We start from the raw sequence: 23,908 nt of genomic DNA on the forward strand, positions 1-23,908 counted from the left end.
AGGGCAGCAGGACCCAGAGCCAAGGCGGGAGGACCCAGGGGGGAGTCAGCATCCAGATCAAGAGCCAGAGCCGGGTGCGTCCGGGGTCGCTGTTCGACGAGGTACGGAAGACGGCCAGACTGAACCAGAGGCCCAGGAACCAGGACAGCAGTTCCAGTGAGGAGAGGTCTCAGTCTGCAGCTGGAGCCGTGGGAGGGGCCACGGAGGAGGAGCGGGGAAGCAGGAGGTCCCGGTCGGGGTCTAGCCCCTCCCACAGGTCCAGGTCCAGAGGAAGATCCCCCTCCTCCAGCCGCTCCAGGAATAGATCGCGCTCCTCCAGCTACTCCTCCAGGTTTGCTGACTGGCTTACTTACTTACTGGCTTGCTTACTTACTGGCTGACTGGCTGGCTGGGGAGTTTACTGGCTGTCTGGCTTACTGACTGGCTGGGCAGTTTACTGACTGACTGGTTTACTGGCCGGTTGGCTGACCGACTGACTGGTTGGCTGGCTGGCTGGTTGACTGACTGAAATTATTGATGTTATTTTGATATGTAGCCAGGTAATGTCTGGTTTGTGTAATATAAAGGTAATTTATGCAACATATCCATGTTTTATGATCTACAGGTCTGATATGGACATCACAGAAATAATCTGATTTAATCTGGAACTCTTCTCCTAGGAGTCGGAGCAGGAGCAGGAGGAGGTATCCCAGAGGGCGCTCCCAGTCCCGCAGCGTCACCTACCGCAGCTACAGTCGGACCTATAGTAGAAGTAATTCCAGAAGCCGTTCTTATGATCGACGCAGGAGATCCAGGTAGACTAGACATGTTGACCATGTAGACCTGTCCACCTGTCCTCCTCAATGTAGACCATCTAGACCGGTCTATCTGTCCTCCTCAATGTAGACCGTCTAGACCTGTCCATCTGTCCTCCTCAGTCATGTCTCCATGTTTTCTCTACATGTGCATCATGTCAATCAACAAATATACATTTTTGGGGTTTGTGGGTAAACTCTAGTTACAGTACATTCGGAAAGAATTCAGCCACTGACTTTTTCCACATTTTGTTATATTCAGTCTTATTTTAAAATTGATTTAAATGGGGGGGTTTTTCGTCATCAATCTACACCCAATACCCCACAATGACAAAGCAACATTTGTAAAAAAAATATATAAAAAAATAAAAATCACATTCACATAAGTATTCAGATCCTTTACTCAGTACTTTGGTGAAGCACTTTAGGCAGCGATTACAGCATTGAGTCTTCTTGGGTATGACGCTACAAGCTTGGCACACCTGTATTTGGAGAGTTTCTCCCATTCTCCTCTGCAGATCCTCTCAAGCTCTGTCAGGTTGGATGAGGAATGTCTCTGCACAGCTATTTTCAGGTCTCTCCAGAGATGTTTGATTGGGTTCAAGTCCTGGCTCTGGCTGGGCCACTCAAGGACATTCAGAGACTTGTCCCAAAGCCACTCCTGCGTTGTCTTGGCTGTGTGCTTAGGGTTGTTGTCCTGTTGGAAGGTGAACCTTCGCCCCAGTCTGAGGTCCTGAGCACTATGGAGGAGGTTTTCATCAAGGATCTCTCTACTTTGCTCCTTTCATCTTTCCCTTTATCCTGACTAGTCTCCTAGTCCCTGCCGCTGAAAGACATCCCCACAGCATGATGCTGCCACCACCATGCTTCTATGTAGTGATTGTGCCAGGTTTCTTCCAGATGTGATGCTTGGCATTCAAGCCAAGGAGTTCAATCTTGGTTTCATCAGACCAGAGAATCTTGTTTCTCATTGTCTGAGAGTCCTTTAGGTGCCTTTTGGTAAACTCCAAGCGGGCCGTCATGTGGCTTTTACTGAGGAGTGGCTTCCATCTGGCCACTCTACCATAAAGGCCTGATTGGTGGAGTGCTGCAGAGATGGTTGCCCTTCTAGAAGGTTCTCCCATCTCCACAGAGGAACTCTAGAGCTCTGCCAGTGACCATCGGGTTCTTGGTCACCTCCCTGACCAAGGCCATTCTCCTCTGATGACTCAGTTTGGCCGGGCAGACCTCTCAAGGAAGGGTGTTGGTGGTTCCAAACTTCTTCCATTTAAGAATGATGGAGGCCACTGTGTTCTCGGGGACCTTCCTGTGCTACAGAAACCTTTTTGGTCCCCTTCCCCAGATCTGTGCCTCAACGCAATCCTGTCTCTGAGCTCTACTGACAATTCCTTCGACCTCAGGGCTTGGTTCTTTCTCTGACATGCACAGTCATCTGTGGGACCTTATATAGACAGGTGTGTGCCTTTCCAAATCATGTCCAATTAATTGAATTTACCACAGGTGGACTCCAATCAAGATGTTGAAACATCTCAAGGATGATCAATGGAAACAGGATGCACCTGACTCAATTTCGAGTCTCATAGCAAAGGGTCTGAATACTTATGTAAAAATGTATTTCTGTTCATTTTTAATACATTTACAAAAATGTCTAAGTATTTTTGCTTTCTCATTGTTGGGTATTGTGTGTCGATTGAGGGGAAATCAAATATTGAATCGATTTTAGAACAAGGCTGTAATGTCACAGTGTGGAGAAAGTCAAGGGTCCTAAATACTTTCCGAATGCAGTGTGTATTTGGATGAAGTCTGAATACTTTAATGGTTTAGTGAACAGTCCTTTGTCTATCTTAACACAGGTCTGACTCCTATGACACTTACTCCAGTCGAAGTCGTAGCCGCAGCTCCAGCAGGAGGCGTGGGAGAAGGAGTGATAGCTACAGGAGCTCCAGGTAAAAGGTCCCCCCCTCACACACACATCAGACAGGTATATTCTCAACCCCCCCCACCACACACACATCAGACAGGTATATTCTCAGACCCCCCCTGACATGTACAGTTGAAGTTGGAAGTTTATATGCAGTTAGGTTGGAGTCATTAAAACTCGTTTTTCAACCACTCAACAAATTTCTTGTTAACAAACTATAGTTTTGGCAAGCCAGTTAGGACATCTAATTTGTCTGTTTCACAATTCCAGTGGGTCAGAAGTTTACATACACTAAGTTGAATGTGCCTTTAAACAGCTTGTAAAATTCCAGAAAATAATGTCATGGCTTTAGAAGCTTCTGATAGGCTAATTGACATCATTTGAGTCAATTGGAGGTGTACCTGTGGATGTATTTCAAGGCATGCCTTCAAACTCAGAACCTCTGCTTGACATCATGGGAAAATCAAATCAAATGTATTTAGATAGCCCTTCGTACATCAGCTGCTATCTCAAAGTGCTGTACAGAAACCCAGCCTAAAACCCCAAACAGCAAGCAATGCAGGTGTAGAAGCACGGTGGCTAAGAAAAACTCCCTAGAAAGGCCAAAACCTAGGAAGAAACCTAGAGAGGAACCAGGCTATGTGGGGTGGCCAGTCCTCTTCTGGCTGTGCCGGGTGGACTGGGGACAGCAAGGAGTCATCATGTCAGGTAGTCCTGGGGCATGGTCCTAGGGCTCAGGTCCTCCGAGAGAGAGAAAGAAAGAGAGAAGGAGAGAATTAGAGAACGCACACTTAGATTCACACAGGACACCGAATAGGACAGGAGAGGTACTCCAGATATAACAAACTGACCCTAGCCCCCCGACACATTAACTAACATTAAAATCAAAAGAAATCAGCATTGAAGAGCATTGAAGTCTTGTTCATCCTTGGGAGCAATTTCCAAATGCCTGAAGGTACAACGTTCATCTGTACGAATAATACACAAGTATAAACACCATGGGACCACGCAGCCGTCATACTGCTCAGGAGGGAGACGCGTTCTGTCTCCTAGAGATGAACCTACTTTGGTGCAAAAAGTGCAAATCAATCCCAGAACAACAACAAAGGTCCTTGTGAAGATGCTGGAAGAAACAGGTACAAAAGTATCTATATCCACAGTAAAACGAGTCCTATATTGACATAACCTGAAAGGTCGCTCAGCAAGGAAGAAGCCACTGCTCCAAAAACGCCATAAAAAAGCCAGACTAACGGTTTGCAACTGCACATGGGGACAAAGATTGTACTTTTTGGAGAAATGTCCTCTGGTCTGATGAAACAAAAATAGAACTGTTTGGCCATAATGACCATTGTTATGTTTAGAGGAAAAGGGGGGATGCTTGCAAGCCGAAGAACACCATCCCAACCGTGAAGCATGGGGGTGGCAGCATCATGTTGTGGGGGTGCTTTGCTGCAGGAGGGACTGGTACTCTTCACAAAATAGATGGCTTCATGAGGATGGAACATTTATGTGGATATATTGAAGCAACTTCTCAAGACATCAGTTAGGAAGTTAAAGCTTGGTCGCAAATGGGTCTTCCAAATGGACAATGACCCCAAGCATACTTCCAAAGTTGTGACAAAATGGCTTAAGGACAACAAAGTCAAGGTATTGGAGTGGCCATGACAAAGCCCTGACCTCAATCCTATAGAAAAATTGTGGGCACAACTCCTTGCGTGTACGAGCAGGGAGGCCTACAATCCTGACTCAGTTACACCAGCTCTGTCAGGAGGAATGGGCCCAACTTATTGTGGAAGGCTACCCAAAACGCTTGACCCAAGTTAAACAATTTAAAGACAATGCTATCAAATACTAATTGAGTATATATAAACTTCTGACCCACTGGGAATGTGATGAAAGAACTAAAAGATGAAATAAATCATTCTCTCTACTATTATTCTGACATTTCACATTCTTAAAATAAAGTGGTGATTCTAACTGACCTAAGACAGGAACGTTTACTAGGATTAAATGGCAGAAATTGTGAAAAACTCGGCCAAATACATTTGAACTAAGGTGTATGTAAACTTCCGACTTCAACTCTATATTCTCAACCCCCCACCTGACAGTTATATTCTCAAGCCCCCCCCCCCCCCTGACAGGTATATTCTCAAGCCCCCCCCCCTGACAGGTATATTCTCAAGCCCCCCACCCCCCGACAGGTATATTCTCAAGCCCCCCCACCCCCCGACAGGTATATTCTCAACCCACCACCCGACAGGTATATTCTCAACCCCCCCCCACCTGACAGGTATATTCTCAACACCCCGACATGAATATTCTCAACTCCCCCCCCTGACAGGTATATTCTCAACCCCCCCACCTGACAGGTATATTCTCAACCCCCCCACCTGACAGGTATATTCTCAACACCCCGACATGAATATTCTCAACTCCCCCCCCTGACAGGTATATTCTCAACCCCCCCACCTGACAGGTATATTCTCAACCCCCCCACCTGACAGGTATATTCTCAACCCCCCCCCCCCCCCCCCACCTGACAGGTATATTCTCAACCCCCCCCACCTGACAGGTATATTCTCAACCCCCCGACATGAATATTCTCAACTCCCTGACATGAATATTCTCAACCCCCCCTCCTGACAGGTATATTCTCAACCCCCCACCTGACAGTTATATTCTCAAGCCCCCCCCCCCCTGACAGGTATATTCTCAAGCCCCCCCCCCCCTGACAGGTATATTCTCAAGCCCCCCACCCCCCGACATGAATATTCTCAAGCCCCCCCACCCCCCGACAGGTATATTCTCAAGCCCCCCCACCCCCCCGACAGGTATATTCTCAACCCACCACCCGACAGGTATATTCTCAACCCCCCCCACCTGACAGGTATATTCTCAACACCCGACATGAATATTCTCAACCCCCCCCCTGACAGGTATATTCTCAACCCCCCCACCTGACAGGTATATTCTCAACCCCCCCACCTGACAGGTATATTCTCAACACCCCCGACATGAATATTCTCAACTCCCCCCCCTGACAGGTATATTCTCAACCCCCCCACCTGACAGGTATATTCTCAACCCCCCCACCTGACAGGTATATTCTCAACCCCCCCCCCCCCCCCCCCCACCTGACAGGTATATTCTCAACCCCCCCCACCTGACAGGTATATTCTCAACCCCCCGACATGAATATTCTCAACTCCCCGACATGAATATTCTCAACCCCCCCCCCTGACAGGTATATTCTCAACCCCCCACCTGACAGTTATATTCTCAAGCCCCCCCCCCCCTGACAGGTATATTCTCAAGCCCCCCCCCCCTGACAGGTATATTCTCAAGCCCCCCACCCCCCGACATGAATATTCTCAAGCCCCCCCCACCCCCCGACAGGTATATTCTCAAGCCCCCCCACCCCCCGACAGGTATATTCTCAACCCACCACCCGACAGGTATATTCTCAACCCCCCCCCACCTGACAGGTATATTCTCAACACCCCGACATGAATATTCTCAACTCCCCCCCTGACAGGTATATTCTCAACCCCCCCACCTGACAGGTATATTCTCAACCCCCCCCACCTGACAGGTATATTCTCAACACCCCGACATGAATATTCTCAACTCCCCCCCCTGACAGGTATATTCTAAACCCCCCCACCTGACAGGTATATTCTCAACCCCCCCCCCCCCCCACCTGACAGGTATATTCTCAACCCCCCCCCCCCCCACCTGACAGGTATATTCTCAACCCCCCCCACCTGACAGGTATATTCTCAACCCCCCGACATGAATATTCTCAACTCCCCGACATGAATATTCTCAACCCCCCCTCCTGACAGGTATATTCTCAACCCCCCCACCTGACAGGTATATTCTCAAGCCCCCCACCCCCCGACAGGTATATTCTCAAGCCCCCCACCCCCCGACAGGTATATTCTCAACCCCCCACCCGACAGGTATATTCTCAACCCCCCACACCCGACAGGTATATTCTCAACCCCCCACACCTGACAGGTATATTCTCAACCCCCCCCCCTGACAGGTATATTCTCAACCCCCCACCTGACAGTTATATTCTCAAGCCCCCCCCCCCCTGACAGGTATATTCTCAAGCCCCCCCCCCCCTGACAGGTATATTCTCAAGCCCCCCACCCCCCGACATGAATATTCTCAAGCCCCCCCACCCCCCGACAGGTATATTCTCAAGCCCCCCCACCCCCCGACAGGTATATTCTCAACCCACCACCCGACAGGTATATTCTCAACCTCCCCCCACCTGACAGGTATATTCTCAACACCCCGACATGAATATTCTCAACTCCCCCCCTGACAGGTATATTCTCAACCCCCCCACCTGACAGGTATATTCTCAACCCCCCCCACCTGACAGGTATATTCTCAACACCCCGACATGAATATTCTCAACTCCCCCCCCTGACAGGTATATTCTCAACCCCCCCACCTGACAGGTATATTCTCAACCCCCCCCACCTGACAGGTATATTCTCAACCCCCCCCCCCCCCACCTGACAGGTATATTCTCAACCCCCCCCACCTGACAGGTATATTCTCAACCCCCCGACATGAATATTCTCAACTCCCCGACATGAATATTCTCAACCCCCCCTCCTGACAGGTATATTCTCAACCCCCCCACCTGACAGGTATATTCTCAAGCCCCCCACCCCCCGACATGAATATTCTCAAGCCCCCCCACCCCCCGACAGGTATATTCTCAAGCCCCCCCACCCCCCGACAGGTATATTCTCAACCCACCACCCGACAGGTATATTCTCAACCCCCCCCCACCTGACAGGTATATTCTCAACACCCCGACATGAATATTCTCAACTCCCCCCCTGACAGGTATATTCTCAACCCCCCCACCTGACAGGTATATTCTCAACCCCCCCCACCTGACAGGTATATTCTCAACACCCCGACATGAATATTCTCAACTCCCCCCCCTGACAGGTATATTCTCAACCCCCCCACCTGACAGGTATATTCTCAACCCCCCCCACCTGACAGGTATATTCTCAACCCCCCCCCCCCCCACCTGACAGGTATATTCTCAACCCCCCCCACCTGACAGGTATATTCTCAACCCCCCGACATGAATATTCTCAACTCCCCCGACATGAATATTCTCAACCCCCCCTCCTGACAGGTATATTCTCAACCCCCCCACCTGACAGGTATATTCTCAAGCCCCCCCACCCCCCGACAGGTATATTCTCAAGGCCCCCCCACCCCCCGACAGGTATATTCTCAACCCCCCACCCGACAGGTATATTCTCAACCCCCACACCCGACAGGTATATTCTCAACCCCCACACCTGACAGGTATATTCTCAACCCCCCCCCCCCCCCCCCCCCCCCCCCACCTGACAGGTATATTCTCAACCCCCCGACATGAATATTCTCAACTCCCCCTCCTGACAGGTATATTCTCAACCCCCCCCACCTGACAGGTATATTCTCAACCCCCCACCTGACAGGTATATTCTCAACCCCCACCACCTGACAGGTATATTCTCAACCCCCCCCCCACCTGACAGGTATATTCTCAACCCCCCCCCACCTGACAGGTATATTCTCAACCCCCCCCCCACCTGACAGGTATATTCTCAACCCCCCGACATGAATATTCTCAACTCCCCGACATGAATATTCTCAACCCCCCCTCCCGACATGAATATTCTCAACCCCCCCTCCTGACAGGTATATTCTCAACCCCCCCACCTGACAGGTATATTCTCAAGCCCCCCACCCCCCGACAGGTATATTCTCAAGCCCCCCCACCCCCGACAGGTATATTCTCAACCCCCCCACCTGACAGGTATATTCTCAACCCCCCCACACCCGACAGGTATATTCTCAACCCCCCCCACCTGACAGGTATATTCTCAACCCCTCCCACCCCCCGACAGGTATATTCTCAAGCCCCCCACCCCCCGACAGGTATATTCTCAAGCTCCCCACCCCCCGAACAGGTATATTCTCAACCCCCCCCACCTGACAGGTATATTCTCATTCCTCCACCTGACATGAATATTCTCAACCCACCGACATGAATATTCTCAACCCCCTACCCCCTGACATGTATATTCTCAACCCCCCTACCTGACATGTATATTCTCAACCCCCCCACCCCTGACAGGTATATTCTCAACCCCCCCACCTGACAGGTATATTCTCAACCCCCCCCACCTGACAGGTATATTCTCAACCCCCCGACATGAATATTCTCAACTCCCCGACATGAATATTCTCAACCCCCCCTCCTGACAGGTATATTCTCAACCCCCCCACCTGACAGGTATATTCTCAAGCCCCCCCACCTGACAGGTATATTCTCAACCCCCCGACATGAATATTCTCAACTCCCCGACATGAATATTCTCAACCCCCCCTCCTGACAGGTATATTCTCAACCCCCCCACCTGACAGGTATATTCTCAAGCCCCCCACCCCCCGACAGGTATATTCTCAAGCCCCCCACCCCCCGACAGGTATATTCTCAACCCCCCACCCGACAGGTATATTCTCAACCCCCCACACCCGACAGGTATATTCTCAACCCCCCACACCTGACAGGTATATTCTCAACCCCCCCCCCCCCACCTGACAGGTATATTCTCAACCCCCCGACATGAATATTCTCAACTCCCCACTCCTGACAGGTATATTCTCAACCCCCCCCACCTGACAGGTATATTCTCAACCCCCCCACCTGACAGGTATATTCTCAACCCCCACCACCTGACAGGTATATTCTCAACCCCCCCCCCACCTGACAGGTATATTCTCAACCCCCCCCCCACCTGACAGGTATATTCTCAACCCCCCCCCCACCTGACAGGTATATTCTCAACCCCCCGACATAATATTCTCAACTCCCCGACATGAATATTCTCAACCCCCCCTCCCGACATGAATATTCTCAACCCCCCCTCCTGACAGGTATATTCTCAACCCCCCCACCTGACAGGTATATTCTCAAGCCCCCCACCCCCCGACAGGTATATTCTCAAGCCCCCCCACCCCCGACAGGTATATTCTCAACCCCCCACCTGACAGGTATATTCTCAACCCCCCACACCCGACAGGTATATTCTCAACCCCCCCACCTGACAGGTATATTCTCAACCCCTCCCACCCCCCGACAGGTATATTCTCAAGCCCCCCACCCCCCGACAGGTATATTCTCAAGCTCCCCACCCCCCGAACAGGTATATTCTCAACCCCCCCCACCTGACAGGTATATTCTCATTCCTCCACCTGACATGAATATTCTCAACCCACCGACATGAATATTCTCAACCCCCTACCCCCTGACATGTATATTCTCAACCCCCCTACCTGACATGTATATTCTCAACCCCCCCACCCCCTGACAGGTATATTCTCAACCCCCCCACCTGACAGGTATATTCTCAACCCCCCCACCTGACAGGTATATTCTCAACACCCCGACATGATATTCTCAACTCCCCCCCCTGACAGGTATATTCTCAACCCCCCCACCTGACAGGTATATTCTCAACCCCACCCACCTGACAGGTATATTCTCAACCCCCCCACCCCCCTCACCCCCCCCCCCCCCCCCCCCACCTGACAGGTATATTCTCAACCCCCCCCACCTGACAGGTATATTCTCAACCCCCCGACATGAATATTCCTCAACTCCCCGACATGAATATTCTCAACCCCCCTCCTGACAGGTATATTCTCAACCCCCCCACCTGACAGGTATATTCTCAAGCCCCCCACCCCCCGACAGGTATATTCTCAGAAGCCCCCACCCCCCCCGACAGGTATATTCTCAACCCCCCACCCGACAGGTATATTCTCAACCCCCACAACCCGACAGGTATATTCTCAACCCCCCTCACCTGACAGGTATATTCTCAAAAAACCCCCCCCCCCCACCTGACAGGTATATTCTCAACCCCCGACATGATATTCTCACAACTCCCCTCCTGACAGGTATATTCTCAACCCCCCCCACCTGACAGGTATATTCTCAACCCCCCACCTGACAGGTATATTCTCAACCCCCCCCCCCCTGACAGGTATATTCCTCAACCCCCCCCCCCACCTGACAGGTATATTCTCAACCCCCCCCCACCTGACAGGTATAAATTCTCAACCCCCCCCCACCTGACAGGTATAATTCTCACCCCACCGACATGAATATCTCAACTCCCCGACATGAATATTCTCAACCCCCCCCTCCCGACATGAATATTCTCAACCCCCCCTCCTGACAGGTATATTCTCAACCCCCCACCTGACAGGTATATTCTCAAGCCCCCCCACCCCCCGACGGTATATTCTCAAGCCCCCCCACCCCGACAGGTATATTCTCAACCCCCACCTGACAGGTATATTCTCAACCCCCCACACCAACGACAGACAGTATATTCTCAACCCCCCCACCTGACAGGTATATTCTCAACCCCTCCCACCCCCACCCCCCGACAGGTATATTCTCAAGCCCCCCACCCCCGACAGGTATATTCTCAAGCTCCCCACCCCCCGAACAGGTATATTTTCTCAACCCCCCCCACCTGACAGGTATATTCTCATTCCCCACCTGACATGAATATTCTCAACCCCCCCCATGAATATTCTCACCCCCCTACCCCCTGACATGTATATTCTCAACCCCCCTACCTGACATGTATATTTCTCAACCCCCCCACCCCCCGACAGGTATATTCTCAAGCCCCCCACCCCCCGACAGGTATATTCTCAAGCCCCCCACCCCCCCGACAGGTATATTCTCAACCCACCACCTGACAGGTATTTTCTATTCCTCTAACCTGACAGGTATATTCTCAGCCCTCCCACCTGACAGGTATATTCTCAGCCCTCCCACCTGACAGGTATATGATTCTCATTCCTCCACCGACATGAACATTCTCAACCCCCCGACAGGTATATTCTCAACCCCCCCCCCACCTGACAGGTAATTCTCAACCCCCCCACCTGACAGTATTCTCAACACCACCACCCGACATGAATATTCTCAACTCCCCCCCCTGACAGGTATATTCTCACCCCCCCACCTGACAGGTATATTCTCAACCCCCCCACCTGACAGGTATATTCTCAACCCCCCCCCCCCCCCCCCACCTGACAGGTATATTCTCAACCCCCCTACATGAATATTCTCAACTCCCTCCCCGACTGAATATTCTCACCCCCCCTCCTGACAGGTATTCTCAACCCCCCCACCTGACAGGTATATTCTCAAGCCCCCCACCCCCCCCGACAGGTATATTCTCAAGCCCCCCACCCCCCGACAGGTATATTCTCAACCCCCCACCCGACAGGTATATTCTCAACCCCCCACACCCGACAGGTATATTCTCACCCCCCACACCTGACAGTATATTCTCAACCCCCCCCCCCCCCCCCCCCCCCCACCTGACAGTTATATTCTCAACCCCCCCGACATGAATATTCTCAACTCCCCCTCCTGACAGGTATATTCTCAACCCCCCCCCACCTGACAGGTATATTCTCACCCCCCCACCTGACAGTATATTCTCAACCCCCACCACCTGACAGGTATATCTCAACCCCCCCCCCACCTGACAGGTATATTCTCANATGTGATGAAAGAACTAAAAGATGAAATAAATCATTCTCTCTACTATTATTCTGACATTTCACATTCTTAAAATAAAGTGGTGATCTCTAACTGACCTAAGACAGGAACGTTTTACTAGGATTAAATGGCAGAAATTGTGAAAACTCGGCCAATACATTTGAACTAAGGTGTATGTAACTTCCGACTTCAACTCTATATTCTCAACCCCCCACCTGACAGTATATTCTCAAGCCCCCCCCCCCCCCTGACAGTATATCTCAAGCCCCCCCCCCTGACGGTATATTCTCAAGCCCCCCACCCCCCGACAGGTATATTCTCAAGCCCCCCCACCCCCCGACAGGTATATTCTCAACCCACCACCCGCAGGTATATTCTCAACCCCCCCCCACCTGACAGGTATATTCTCAACACCCCGACATGAATATTCTCAACTCCCCCCCCTGACAGGTATATATTCATCAACCCCCCCACCTGACAGGTATATTCTCAACCCCCGCCACCTGAACATGTATATTCTCAACACCCCGACATAATATTCTCAACTCCCCCCCCTGACAGGTATATTCTCAAACTACCCCCCCACCTGACAGGTATATTCTCAACCCCTCCCACCTGACAGTATATTCTCAACCCCCCCCCCCCCCCCCACCTGACAGGTATATTCTCAACCCCCCCCACCTGACAGGTATATTCTCAACCCCCCGACATGAATATTCTCAACTCCCTGACATGAATATTCTCAACCCCCCCGCCTGACAGGTATATTCTCAACCCCCCCCACCTGACAGTTATATTCTCAAGCCCCCCCCCCCCCCCTACGTATATTCTCAAGCCCCCCCCCCCCTGACAGGTATTTCTCAAGCCCCCACCCCCCCCGACATGAATATTCTCAAGCCCCCCCACCCCCCGACAGGTATATTCTCAAGCCCCCCCCCCCCCGACAGGTATATTCTCACCCACCACCCCGACAGGTATTCTATCTCAAACCCCCCCCCACCTGACAGGTATATTCTCAACAACCGCCCGACATGAATTATTCTCAAGACCCCCCCCCTGACAGGTATATTCTCAACCCCCCCACCTGACAGGTATATTCTCAACCCCCCCACCTGACAGGTATATTCTCAACACCCCCGACATGAATATTCTCAACTCCCCCCCTGACAGGTATATTCTCAACCCCCCCACCTGACAGGTAATATTCTCAACCCCCCCACCTGACAGGGTATATTCTCAACCCCCCCCCCCCCCCCCCCCACCTGACAGTATATTCTCAACCCCCCCCCACCTGACAGGTATATTCTCAACCCCCCGACATGAATATTCTCAACTCCCCGACATGAATATTCTCAACACCCCCCCCCTGACGGTATATTCTTCAACCCCCCACCTGACAGTTATATTCTCAAGCCCCCCCCCCCCTGACAGTATATTCTCAAGCCCCCCCCCCCTGACAGGTATATTCGCAAGCCCCCCCACCCCCCGACATGAATATTCCAAGCCCCCCCACCCCCCGACAGTATATTCTCAAGCCCCCCCACCCCCGACAGGTATATTCTCACCCACCACCCGACAGGTATATTCTCAACCCCCCCCCCCACCTACGGTAATATTCTCAACACCCCGACATGAATATTCTCAACTCCCCCCCCTGACAGGTATATCTCACCCCCCCACCTGACAAGGTATATTCTCAACCCACCCCACCTGACAGTATATTCTCAACACCCCCCGACATGAATATTCTCAACTCCCCCCCCTGACAGGTATATCTAAACCCCCCCACCTGACAGGTATATTCTCAACCCCCCCCCCCCCCCCCACCTGACAGTAGTATTCTCAACACCACCCCCCCCCCCCCCCCACCTGACAGGTATATTCTCAACCCCCCCACCTGACAGGTATATTCTCAACCCCCCGACATGAATAGTCTCAACTCCCCGACATGAATATTCCTCAACCCCCCATCCTGACAGGTATATTCTTCAACACCCCCAAACCCACAAACCTGACAGGTATAGTTCCTCAAGCCACCCACCCCCCTGAACAGGTATATTCCTCAAGCCCCCCACCCGCCGACAGGTATATTCTCAACCCCCCACCCGACAGGTATATGCTCAACCCCCCACACCCGACAGGTACTAGTCTCACCCCCCACACCTGACAGGTATATTCTTCAACCCCCCCCCCCTGACAGGTATATCTCAATCTCACCCCCACACTGACAGTTATATTCTCAAGCCACCCCCCCCCTGGACAGGTATAATTCCTCAAGCCCCCCCCCCCCTGACAGGAATATATTCTCAAGCCCCCACCCCCCGACATGAATATTCTCAAGCCCCCCCCCACCCCCCCGGACAGGGTTATATTCTCAAGCCCCCCCACCCCCCCGACAGGTATATTCGCACCCACCACCCGACAGGTATATTCTCAACCTCCCCCCACCTGACAGGTATATTCTCACCACCCCGACATGAATATTCTCAACTCCCCCCCTGACAGGTATATTCTCAACCCCCCCACCTGACAGGTATATTCTCAACCCCCCCCACCTGACAGGTATATTCTCAACACCCCGACATGAATATTCTCAACTCCCCCCCCTGACAGGTATATTCTCACCCCCCACCTGACAGGTATATTCTGCCACCCCCCCCCACCTGACGGTATATTCTCAACCCACCCCCCCCCCACCTGACAGGTATATTCTCAACCCCCCCCACCTGACAGGTATATTCTCAACCCCCCGACATGAATATTCTCAACTCCCCGACATGAATATTCTCAAACCCCCCTCCTGACAGGTATATTCTCAACCCCCCCACCTGACAGGTATATTCTCAAGTCTCAAGCCCCCACCCCCCGACATGAATATTCTCAAGCCCCCCCCACCCCCCGACAGGTATATTCTCAAGCCCCCCCCCCCCCGACAGGTATATTCTCAACCCACCACCCGACAGGTATATTCTCAACCCCCCCCACCTGACGGTAGATTCTCAACACCCCGACATGATATTCTCAACTCCCCCCCTGACAGGTATATTCTCAACCCCCCCACCTGACAGGTATATTCTCAACCCCCCACCTGACAGTATATTCTCAACAACCCCGACATGAATATTCTCAACTCCCCCCCTGACAGGGTAGATCTCACCCCCCACCTGACAGGTATATTCTCAAACCCCCCCCCACCTGACAGGTATATTCTCACCCCCCCCCCCCCACATGACAGGTATATTCTCAACCACCCCCCCCACCTGACAGGTATATTCTCAACCCCCCGACATGAATATTCTCAACTCCCCGACATGAATTTCTCAACCCCCCCCCTGACAGGTATATTCTCAACCCCCCCACCTGAACAGGTATATTCTCAAGCCCCCCACCCCCCGACAGGTATATTCTCAAGCCCCCCACCCCCCGACAGGTATATTCTCAACCCCCCACCCGACAGGTATATTCTCAACCACCCACAACCCGACAGGTATATCTCAACCCCCACACCTGACAGGTATATTCTCAACCCATTTCTCACCCCCCCCCCCCCCCCCTCATCAACCCCCCCCCCCCCCCCCCCCCCCCCCCCCCCCACCTGACAGGTATATTCTCAACCCCCCGACATGATATTCTCAACTCCCCCTCCTGACAGGTATATTCTCAACCCCCCCCACCTGACAGGTATATTCTCAACCCCCCCACCTGACAGGTATATTCTCAACCCCCACCACCTGACAGTATATTCTCAACCCCCCCCACCTGACAGGTATATCTCAACCCCCCCCCCACCTGACAGGTAAATATCTCAACCCCCCCCCCACCTGACAGGGTATTCTCAACCCCCCGACATGAATATTCTCAACTCCCCGACATGAATATTCTCACCCCCCCTCCCGACATGAATATTCTCAACCCCCCCTCCTGACAGGTATATTCTCAACCCCCCCACCTGACAGGTATATTCTCAAGCCCCCCACCCCCCGACAGGTATATGATCTCAAGCCCCCCCACCCCCGACAGTGTATATTCTCAACCCCCCACACCTGACAGGTATATTCCTTCAACCCCCCCACACCCGACAGGTATATTCTCAACCCCCCCCACCTGACAGGTATATTCTCAACCCCTCCCACCCCCCGACAGGTATATGCTCAGCCCCCACCCACCCCCCGACAGGTATATTCTCAAGCTCCCCACCCCCCGAACAGGTATATTCTCAAACCCCCCCCACCTGACAGTATATTCTCATTCCTCCACCTGACATGAATATTCTCAACCCACCGACATGAATATTCTCAAACCCCCTACCCCCTGACATGTATATTCATCAACCCCCCTACCTGACATGTATATTCTCAACCCCCCCACCCCTGACAGGTATATTCTCAACCACCCCCCCACCTGACAGTATATTCTCAACCCCCCCCACCTACAGGTATATTCTTCAACCCCCCGACATGAATATTCTCAACTCCCCGACATGAATATTCTCAACCCCCCCTCCTGACAGGTATATTCTCAACCAACCCCCCACCTGACAGGTATATTCTCAAGCCCCCCCACCTGACAGGTATACCTTCTCAACCCCCCGACATGAAATATTCTCAACTCCCCGACATGAATATTCTCAACCCCCCCTCCTGACAGGTATAATTCTCAACCCCCCCACCTGAGCAGGTAAATTTCTCAAGCCCCCCACCCCCGACAGGTATATCTCAAGAGCCCCCCCACCCCCCGACAGGTATATCTCACCCCCCACCCGACAGGTATATTCTCAACCCCCACACCCGACAGGTATATTCCAACCCCCCACCCTGACAGGGATAATTCGCAACCCCCCCCCCCCCCACCTGACAGGTATATTCTCAACCCCCGACATGAATATTCTCAACTCCCCCTCCTGACAGGTATATGCTCAACCCCCCCACCTGACAGGTATATTCTCAACCCCCCACCTGACAGGTATATTCTCAACCCCCACCACCTGACAGGTATATTCTCAACCCCCCCCCCACCTGACAGGTATATTCTCAACCCCCCCCCACCTGACAGGTATATTCCTCAAACCCCCCCCCACCTGACAGGTATATTCTCAACCCCCCGACAGTGAATATTCTCAACTCCCCGACATGAATATTCCTCAACCCCCCCTCCCGACATGAATATTCTCAACCAACCCCCCTCCTGACAGGTATATTCTCAACCCCCCCACCTGACAGGTATATTCTCAAGCCCCCCACCCCCCGACAGGTATATTCTCAAGCCCCCCCACCCCCGACAGGTATATTCTCAACCCCCCACCTGACAGGTATATTCTCAACCCCCCACACCCGACAGGTATATTCTCAACCCCCCCACCTGACAGGTATATTCTCAACCCCTCCCACCCCCCGACAGGTATATTCTCAAGCCCCCCACCCCCCGACAGGTATATTCTCAAGCTCCCCACCCCCCCGAACAGGTATATTCTCAACCCCCCCCACCTGACAGGTATATTCTCATTCCTCCACCTGACATGAATATTCTCAACCCACCGACATGAATATTCTCAACCCCTACCCCCTGACATGTATATTCTCAACCCCCCTACCTGACATGTATATTCTCAACCCCCCCACCCCTGACAGGTATATTCTCAACCCCCCCACCTGACAGGTATATTCTCAACCCCCCCACCTGACAGGTATATTCTGCAACACCCCCGACCATGAATATTCTCAACTCCCCCCCCTGACAGGTATATTCTCAACCCCCCCACCTGACAGGTATATTCTCAACCCCCCCACCTGACAGGTATATTCTCAACCCCCCCCCCCCCCCCCCCCACCTGACAGGTATATTCTCAACCCCCCCCACCTGACAGGTATATTCTCAACCCCCCGACATGAATATTCTCAACTCCCGACATGAATATTCTCAACCCCCCCCTCCTGACAGGTATATTCTCAACCCCCCCACCTGACAGGTATATTCTCAAGCCCCCCACCCCCCGACAGGTATATTCTCAAGCCCCCCACCCCCCGACAGGTATATTCTCAACCCCCCACCCGACAGGTATATTCTCAACCCCCCACACCCGACAGGTATATTCTCAACCCCCCTCACCTGACAGGTATATTCTCAAACCCCCCCCCCCCACCTGACAGGTATATTCTCAACCCCCCGACATGAATATTCTCAACTCCCCCTCCTGACAGGTATATTCTCAACCCCCCCCACCTGACAGGTATATTCTCAACCCCCCCACCTGACAGGTATATTCTCAACCCCCCCCCCCTGACAGGTATATTCTCAAACCCCCCCCCACCTGACAGGTATATTCTCAACCCCCCCCCACCTGACAGGTATATTCTCAACCCCCCCCCACCTGACAGGTATATTCTCAACCCCCCGACATGAATATTCTCAACTCCCCGACATGAATATTCTCAACCCCCCCTCCCGACATGAATATTCTCAACCCCCCCTCCTGACAGGTATATTCTCAACCCCCCCACCTGACAGGTATATTCTCAAGCCCCCCCACCCCCCCGACAGGTATATTCTCAAGCCCCCCACCCCCGACAGGTATATTCTCAACCCCCGACCTGACAGGTATATTCTCAACCCCCCACACCCGACAGGTATATTCTCACCCCCCCCACCTGACAGGTATATTCTCAACCCCTCCCACCCCCCGACAGGTATATTCTCAAGCCCCCCACCCCCCGACAGGTATATTCTCAAGCTCCCCACCCCCCGAACAGGTATATTCTCAACCCCCCCCACCTGACAGGTATATTCTCATTCCTCCACCTGACATGAATATTCTCAACCCACCGACATGAATATTCTCAACCCCCCTACCCCCCTGACATGTATATTCTCAAACCCCCCTACCTGACATGTATATTCTCAACCCCCCCACCCCCCGACAGGTATATTCTCAGCCCCCCCACCCCCGACAGGTATATTCTCAAGCCCCCCACCCCCCGACAGGTATATTCTCAACCCACCACCTGACAGGTATATTCTCATTCCTCTACCTGACAGGTATATTCTCAGCCCTCCCACCTGACAGGTATATTCTCAGCCCTCCCACCTGACAGGTATATTCTCATTCCTCCACCTGACATGAACATTCTCAACCCCCCGACAGGTATATTCTCAACCCCCCCACCTGACAGGTATATTCTCAACCCCCCCACCTGACAGGTATATTCTCAACACCCCCCGACATGAATATTCTCAACTCCCCCCCCTGACAGGTATATTCTCAACCCCCCACCTGACAGGTATATTCTCAACCCCCCCACCTGACAGGTATATTCTCAAACCCCCCCCCCCCCCCCCACCTGACAGGTAATATTCTCAACCCCCCCGACATGAATATTCTCAACTCCCCGACATGAATATTCTCAACCCCCCTCCTGACAGGTATATTCTCAACCCCCCCACCTGACAGGTATATTCTCAAGCCCCCCACCCCCCGACAGGTATAATTCTCAAGCCCCCCACCCCCCGACAGTATATTCTCAACCCCCCACCCGACAGGTATATTCTCAACACCCCCACACCCGACAGGTATATTCTCAACCCCCCACACCTGACAGGTATATTCCAACCCCCCCCCCCCCCCCCCCCCCCCACCTGACAGGTTATTCTCAACCCCCCGACATGAATATTCTCACTCCCCCTCCTGACAGGTATATTCTCAACCCCCCCCCACCTGACAGGTATATTCTCAACCCCCCCACCTGACAGGTATATTCTCAACCCCCACCACCTGACAGGTATATTCTCAACCCCCCCCCACCTGACAGGTATATTCTCAACCCCCCCCCACCTGACAGGTATATTCTCAACCCCCCCCACCTGACAGGTATATTCTCAACCCCCCGACATGAATATTCTCAACTCCCCGACATGAATATTCTCAACCCCCCCTCCCGACATGAATATTCTCAACCCCCCCTCCTGACAGGTATATTCTCACCCCCCACCTGACAGGTTATATTCTCAACCCCCCCCACCTGACAGGGTATATTCTCAAGCCCCCCACCCCCCGACAGGTAATATTTCTCAGCCCCCCCACCCCCGACAGGTATATTCTCAACCCCCCACCTGACAGGTAATATTCCTCAACCCCCCACACCCGACAGGTATATTCTCACAACCCCCCACCTGACAGGTATAATTCTCAACCCTCCCACCCCCCGACAGGTATATTCTCAAGCCCCCCACCCCCCGACAGGTATATTCTCAAGCTCCCCACCCCCCGAACAGGTATATTCTCAACCCCCCCCACCTGACAGGTATATTCTCATTCCTCCACCTACATGAATATTCTCAACCCACCGACATGAATATTCTCAACCCCCTACCCCCTGACATGTATATTCTCAACCCCCCTACCTGACATGTATATTCTCAACCCCCCCACCCCTGACAGGTATATTCTCAACCCCCCCACCTGACAGGTATATTCTCAACCCCCCACCTGACAGGTATATTCTCAACCCCCCCCCCCACCTGACAGGTGTATTCTCAACCCCCCCCACCTGACAGGTATATTCTCAACCCCCCGACATGAATATTCTCAACTCCCCGACATGAATATTCTCAACCCCCCCTCCTGACAGGTATATTCTCAACCCCCCACCTGACAGGTATATTCTCAAGCCCCCCACCCCCCGACAGGTATATTCTCAAGCCCCCCACCCCCCGACAGGTATATTCTCAACCCCCACCCGACAGGTATATTCTCAACCCCCCCACACCCGACAGGTATATTCTCAACCCCCCACACCTGACAGGTATATTCTCAACCCCCCCCCCCCCCACCTGACAGGTATATTCTCAACCCCCGACATTAATATTCTCAACTCCCCCCCTCCTGACAGGTATATTCTCAACCCCACCCCCCCACCTGACAGGTATATTCTCAACCCCCCCACCTGACAGGTATATTCTCAACCCCCCCCCCTGACAGGTATATTCTCAACCCCCCCCCACCTGACAGGTATATTCTCAACCCCCCCCACCTGACAGGTATATTCTCAACCCCCCCGACATGAATATTCTCAACTCCCCGACATGAATATTCTCAACCCCCCCTCCCGACATGAATATTCTCAACCCCCCCCTCCTGACAGGTATATTCTCAACCCCCCACCTGACAGGTATATTCTCAAGCCCCCCACCCCCCCGACAGGTATATTCTCAAGCCCCCCACCCCCCGACAGGTATATTCTCAACCCCCCACCTGACAGGTATATTCTCATTCCTCTACCTGACAGGTATATTCTCAGCCCTCCCACCTGACAGGTATATTCTCAGCCCTCCCACCTGACAGGTATATTCTCATTCCTCCACCTGACATGAACATTCTCAACCCCCCGACAGGTATATTCTCAACCCCCTACCCCTGACAGGTATATTCTCAAGCCCCCCAGCCCCCGAGCAGGTATACTTCTCAACCCCCCCCCCCACCTGACAGGTATATTCTCAACCCCTCCCCCCACCTGACAGGAAAATTCTCAACCCCTCCCCCCCCGCCTGACAGGAAAATTCTCAACCCCCCCTCCTGACAGGTATATTCTCAACCCCCCCCCACCTGACAGGTATATTCTCAACCCCCCCCACCTGACAGGTATATTCTCAACCCCCCCCACCTGACAGGTATATTCTCAACCCCCCGACATGAATATTCTCAACTCCCCGACATGAAAATTCTCAACCCCCCTCCCGACATGAATATTCTCAACCCCCCCTCCTGACAGGTATATTCTCAACCCCCCCACCTGACAGGTATATTCTCAAGCCCCCCACCCCCCGACAGGTATATTCTCAAGCCCCCCCACCCCCGACAGGTATATTCTCAACCCCCCACCTGACAGGTATATTCTCAACCCCCCACACCCGACAGGTATATTCTCAACCCCCCCACCTGACAGGTATATTCTCAACCCCTCCCACCCCCCGACAAGTATATTCTCAAGCCCCCCACCCCCCGACAGGTATATTCTCAAGCTCCCCACCCCCCGAACAGGTATATTCTCAACCCCCCCCACCTGACAGGTATATTCTCATTCCTCCACCTGACATGAATATTCTCAACCCACCGACATGAATATTCTCAACCCCCTACCCCCTGACATGTATATTCTCAACCCCCCTACCTGACATGTATATTCTCAACCCCCCACCCCCGACAGGTATATTCTCAAGCCCCCCACCCCCCGACAGGTATATTCTCAAGCCCCCCACCCCCCGACAGGTATATTCTCAACCCACCACCTGACAGGTATATTCTCATTCCTCTACCTGACAGGTATATTCTCAGCCCTCCCACCTGACAGGTATATTCTCAGCCCTCCCACCTGACAGGTATATTCTCATTCCTCCACCTGACATGAACATTCTCAACCCCCCGACAGGTATATTCTCAACCCCCTACCCCCTGACAGGTATATTCTCAAGCCCCCCAGCCCCCGACAGGTATATTCTCAACCCCCCCCACCTGACAGGTATATTCTCATTCCTTCACCTGACAGGTATATTCTCATTCCTCCACCTGACAGGTATATTCTCAGCCCTCCCACCCTCCGACAGGTATATTCTCAAGCCCCCAGCCCCCGACAGGTATATTCTCAACCCCCCCCCACCTGACAGGTATATTCTCATTCCTCCACCTGACATGAATATTCTCAACCCCCCGACAGGTATATTCTCAACCCCCTACCCCCCGACAGGTATATTCTCAAGCCCCCCACCCCCCGACAGGTATATTCTCAACCCCTCCCACCTGACAGGTATATTCTCAACCCCCCCCCCCCCCACCTGACAGGTATATTCTCAACCCCTCCCCCCCACCTGACAGGAAAATTCTCAACCCCTCCCCCCCGCCTGACAGGAAAATTCTCAACCCCCCCACCCCCCGACAGGTATATTCTCAAGCCCCCCAGCCCCCGACAGGTATATTCTCAACCCCCCCCACCTGACAGGTATATTCTCAACCCCCCCCACCTGACAGGTATATTCTCAACCCCCCCACCTGACAGGTATATTCTCAACCCCCCCCCACCTGACAGGTATATTCTCAACCCCCCCCACCTGACAGGTATATTCTCAACCCCCCCCACCTGACAGGTATATTCTCAACTCCCCGACATGAATATTCTCAACCCCCCCCTCCTGACAGGTATATTCTCAACCCCCCTCACCTGACAGGTATATTCTCAAGCCCCCCACCCCCCGACAGGTATATTCTCAAGCCCCCCCACCCCCCGACAGGTATATTCTCAAGCCCCCCCACCCCCCGACAGGTATATTCTCAACCCCCCACCCGACAGGTATATTCTCAAGCCCCCCACCCCCCGACAGGTATATTCTCAACCCACCCCCACCTGACAGGTATATTCTCATTCCTCAACCTGACATGAATATTCTCAACCCACCGACATGAATATTCTCAACCCCTACCCCCTGACATGTATATTCTCAACCCCCCTACCTGACATGTATATTCTCAACCCCCCTACCTGACATGTATATTCTCAACCCCCCCACTTGACAGGTATATTC

General features: G+C 52.6%; 1 protein-coding gene across 4 annotated transcripts in view; it reads left to right on the forward strand.

Moving 5' to 3' along the window:
- The window catches only part of nktr (natural killer cell triggering receptor), a 129,911-nt gene that overhangs the window by 101,288 nt on the left and 4,715 nt on the right, over nucleotides 1-23,908 (forward strand). For all 4 annotated transcript variants that reach the window (XM_031796913.1, XM_031796915.1, XM_031796914.1 and 1 more), the window contains 3 exons: nucleotides 1-331; nucleotides 660-794; nucleotides 2,648-2,740. The exon at nucleotides 1-331 is cut by the window's left edge. In XM_031796913.1, the coding sequence (XP_031652773.1) occupies nucleotides 1-331; nucleotides 660-794; nucleotides 2,648-2,740 (559 nt within the window). The remainder of the gene's footprint in view (nucleotides 332-659; nucleotides 795-2,647; nucleotides 2,741-23,908) is intronic.

Source organism: Oncorhynchus kisutch, linkage group LG18, assembly GCF_002021735.2.
Source record: "Oncorhynchus kisutch isolate 150728-3 linkage group LG18, Okis_V2, whole genome shotgun sequence".
In the NCBI taxonomy this organism is placed as follows: domain Eukaryota; kingdom Metazoa; phylum Chordata; class Actinopteri; order Salmoniformes; family Salmonidae; genus Oncorhynchus; species Oncorhynchus kisutch.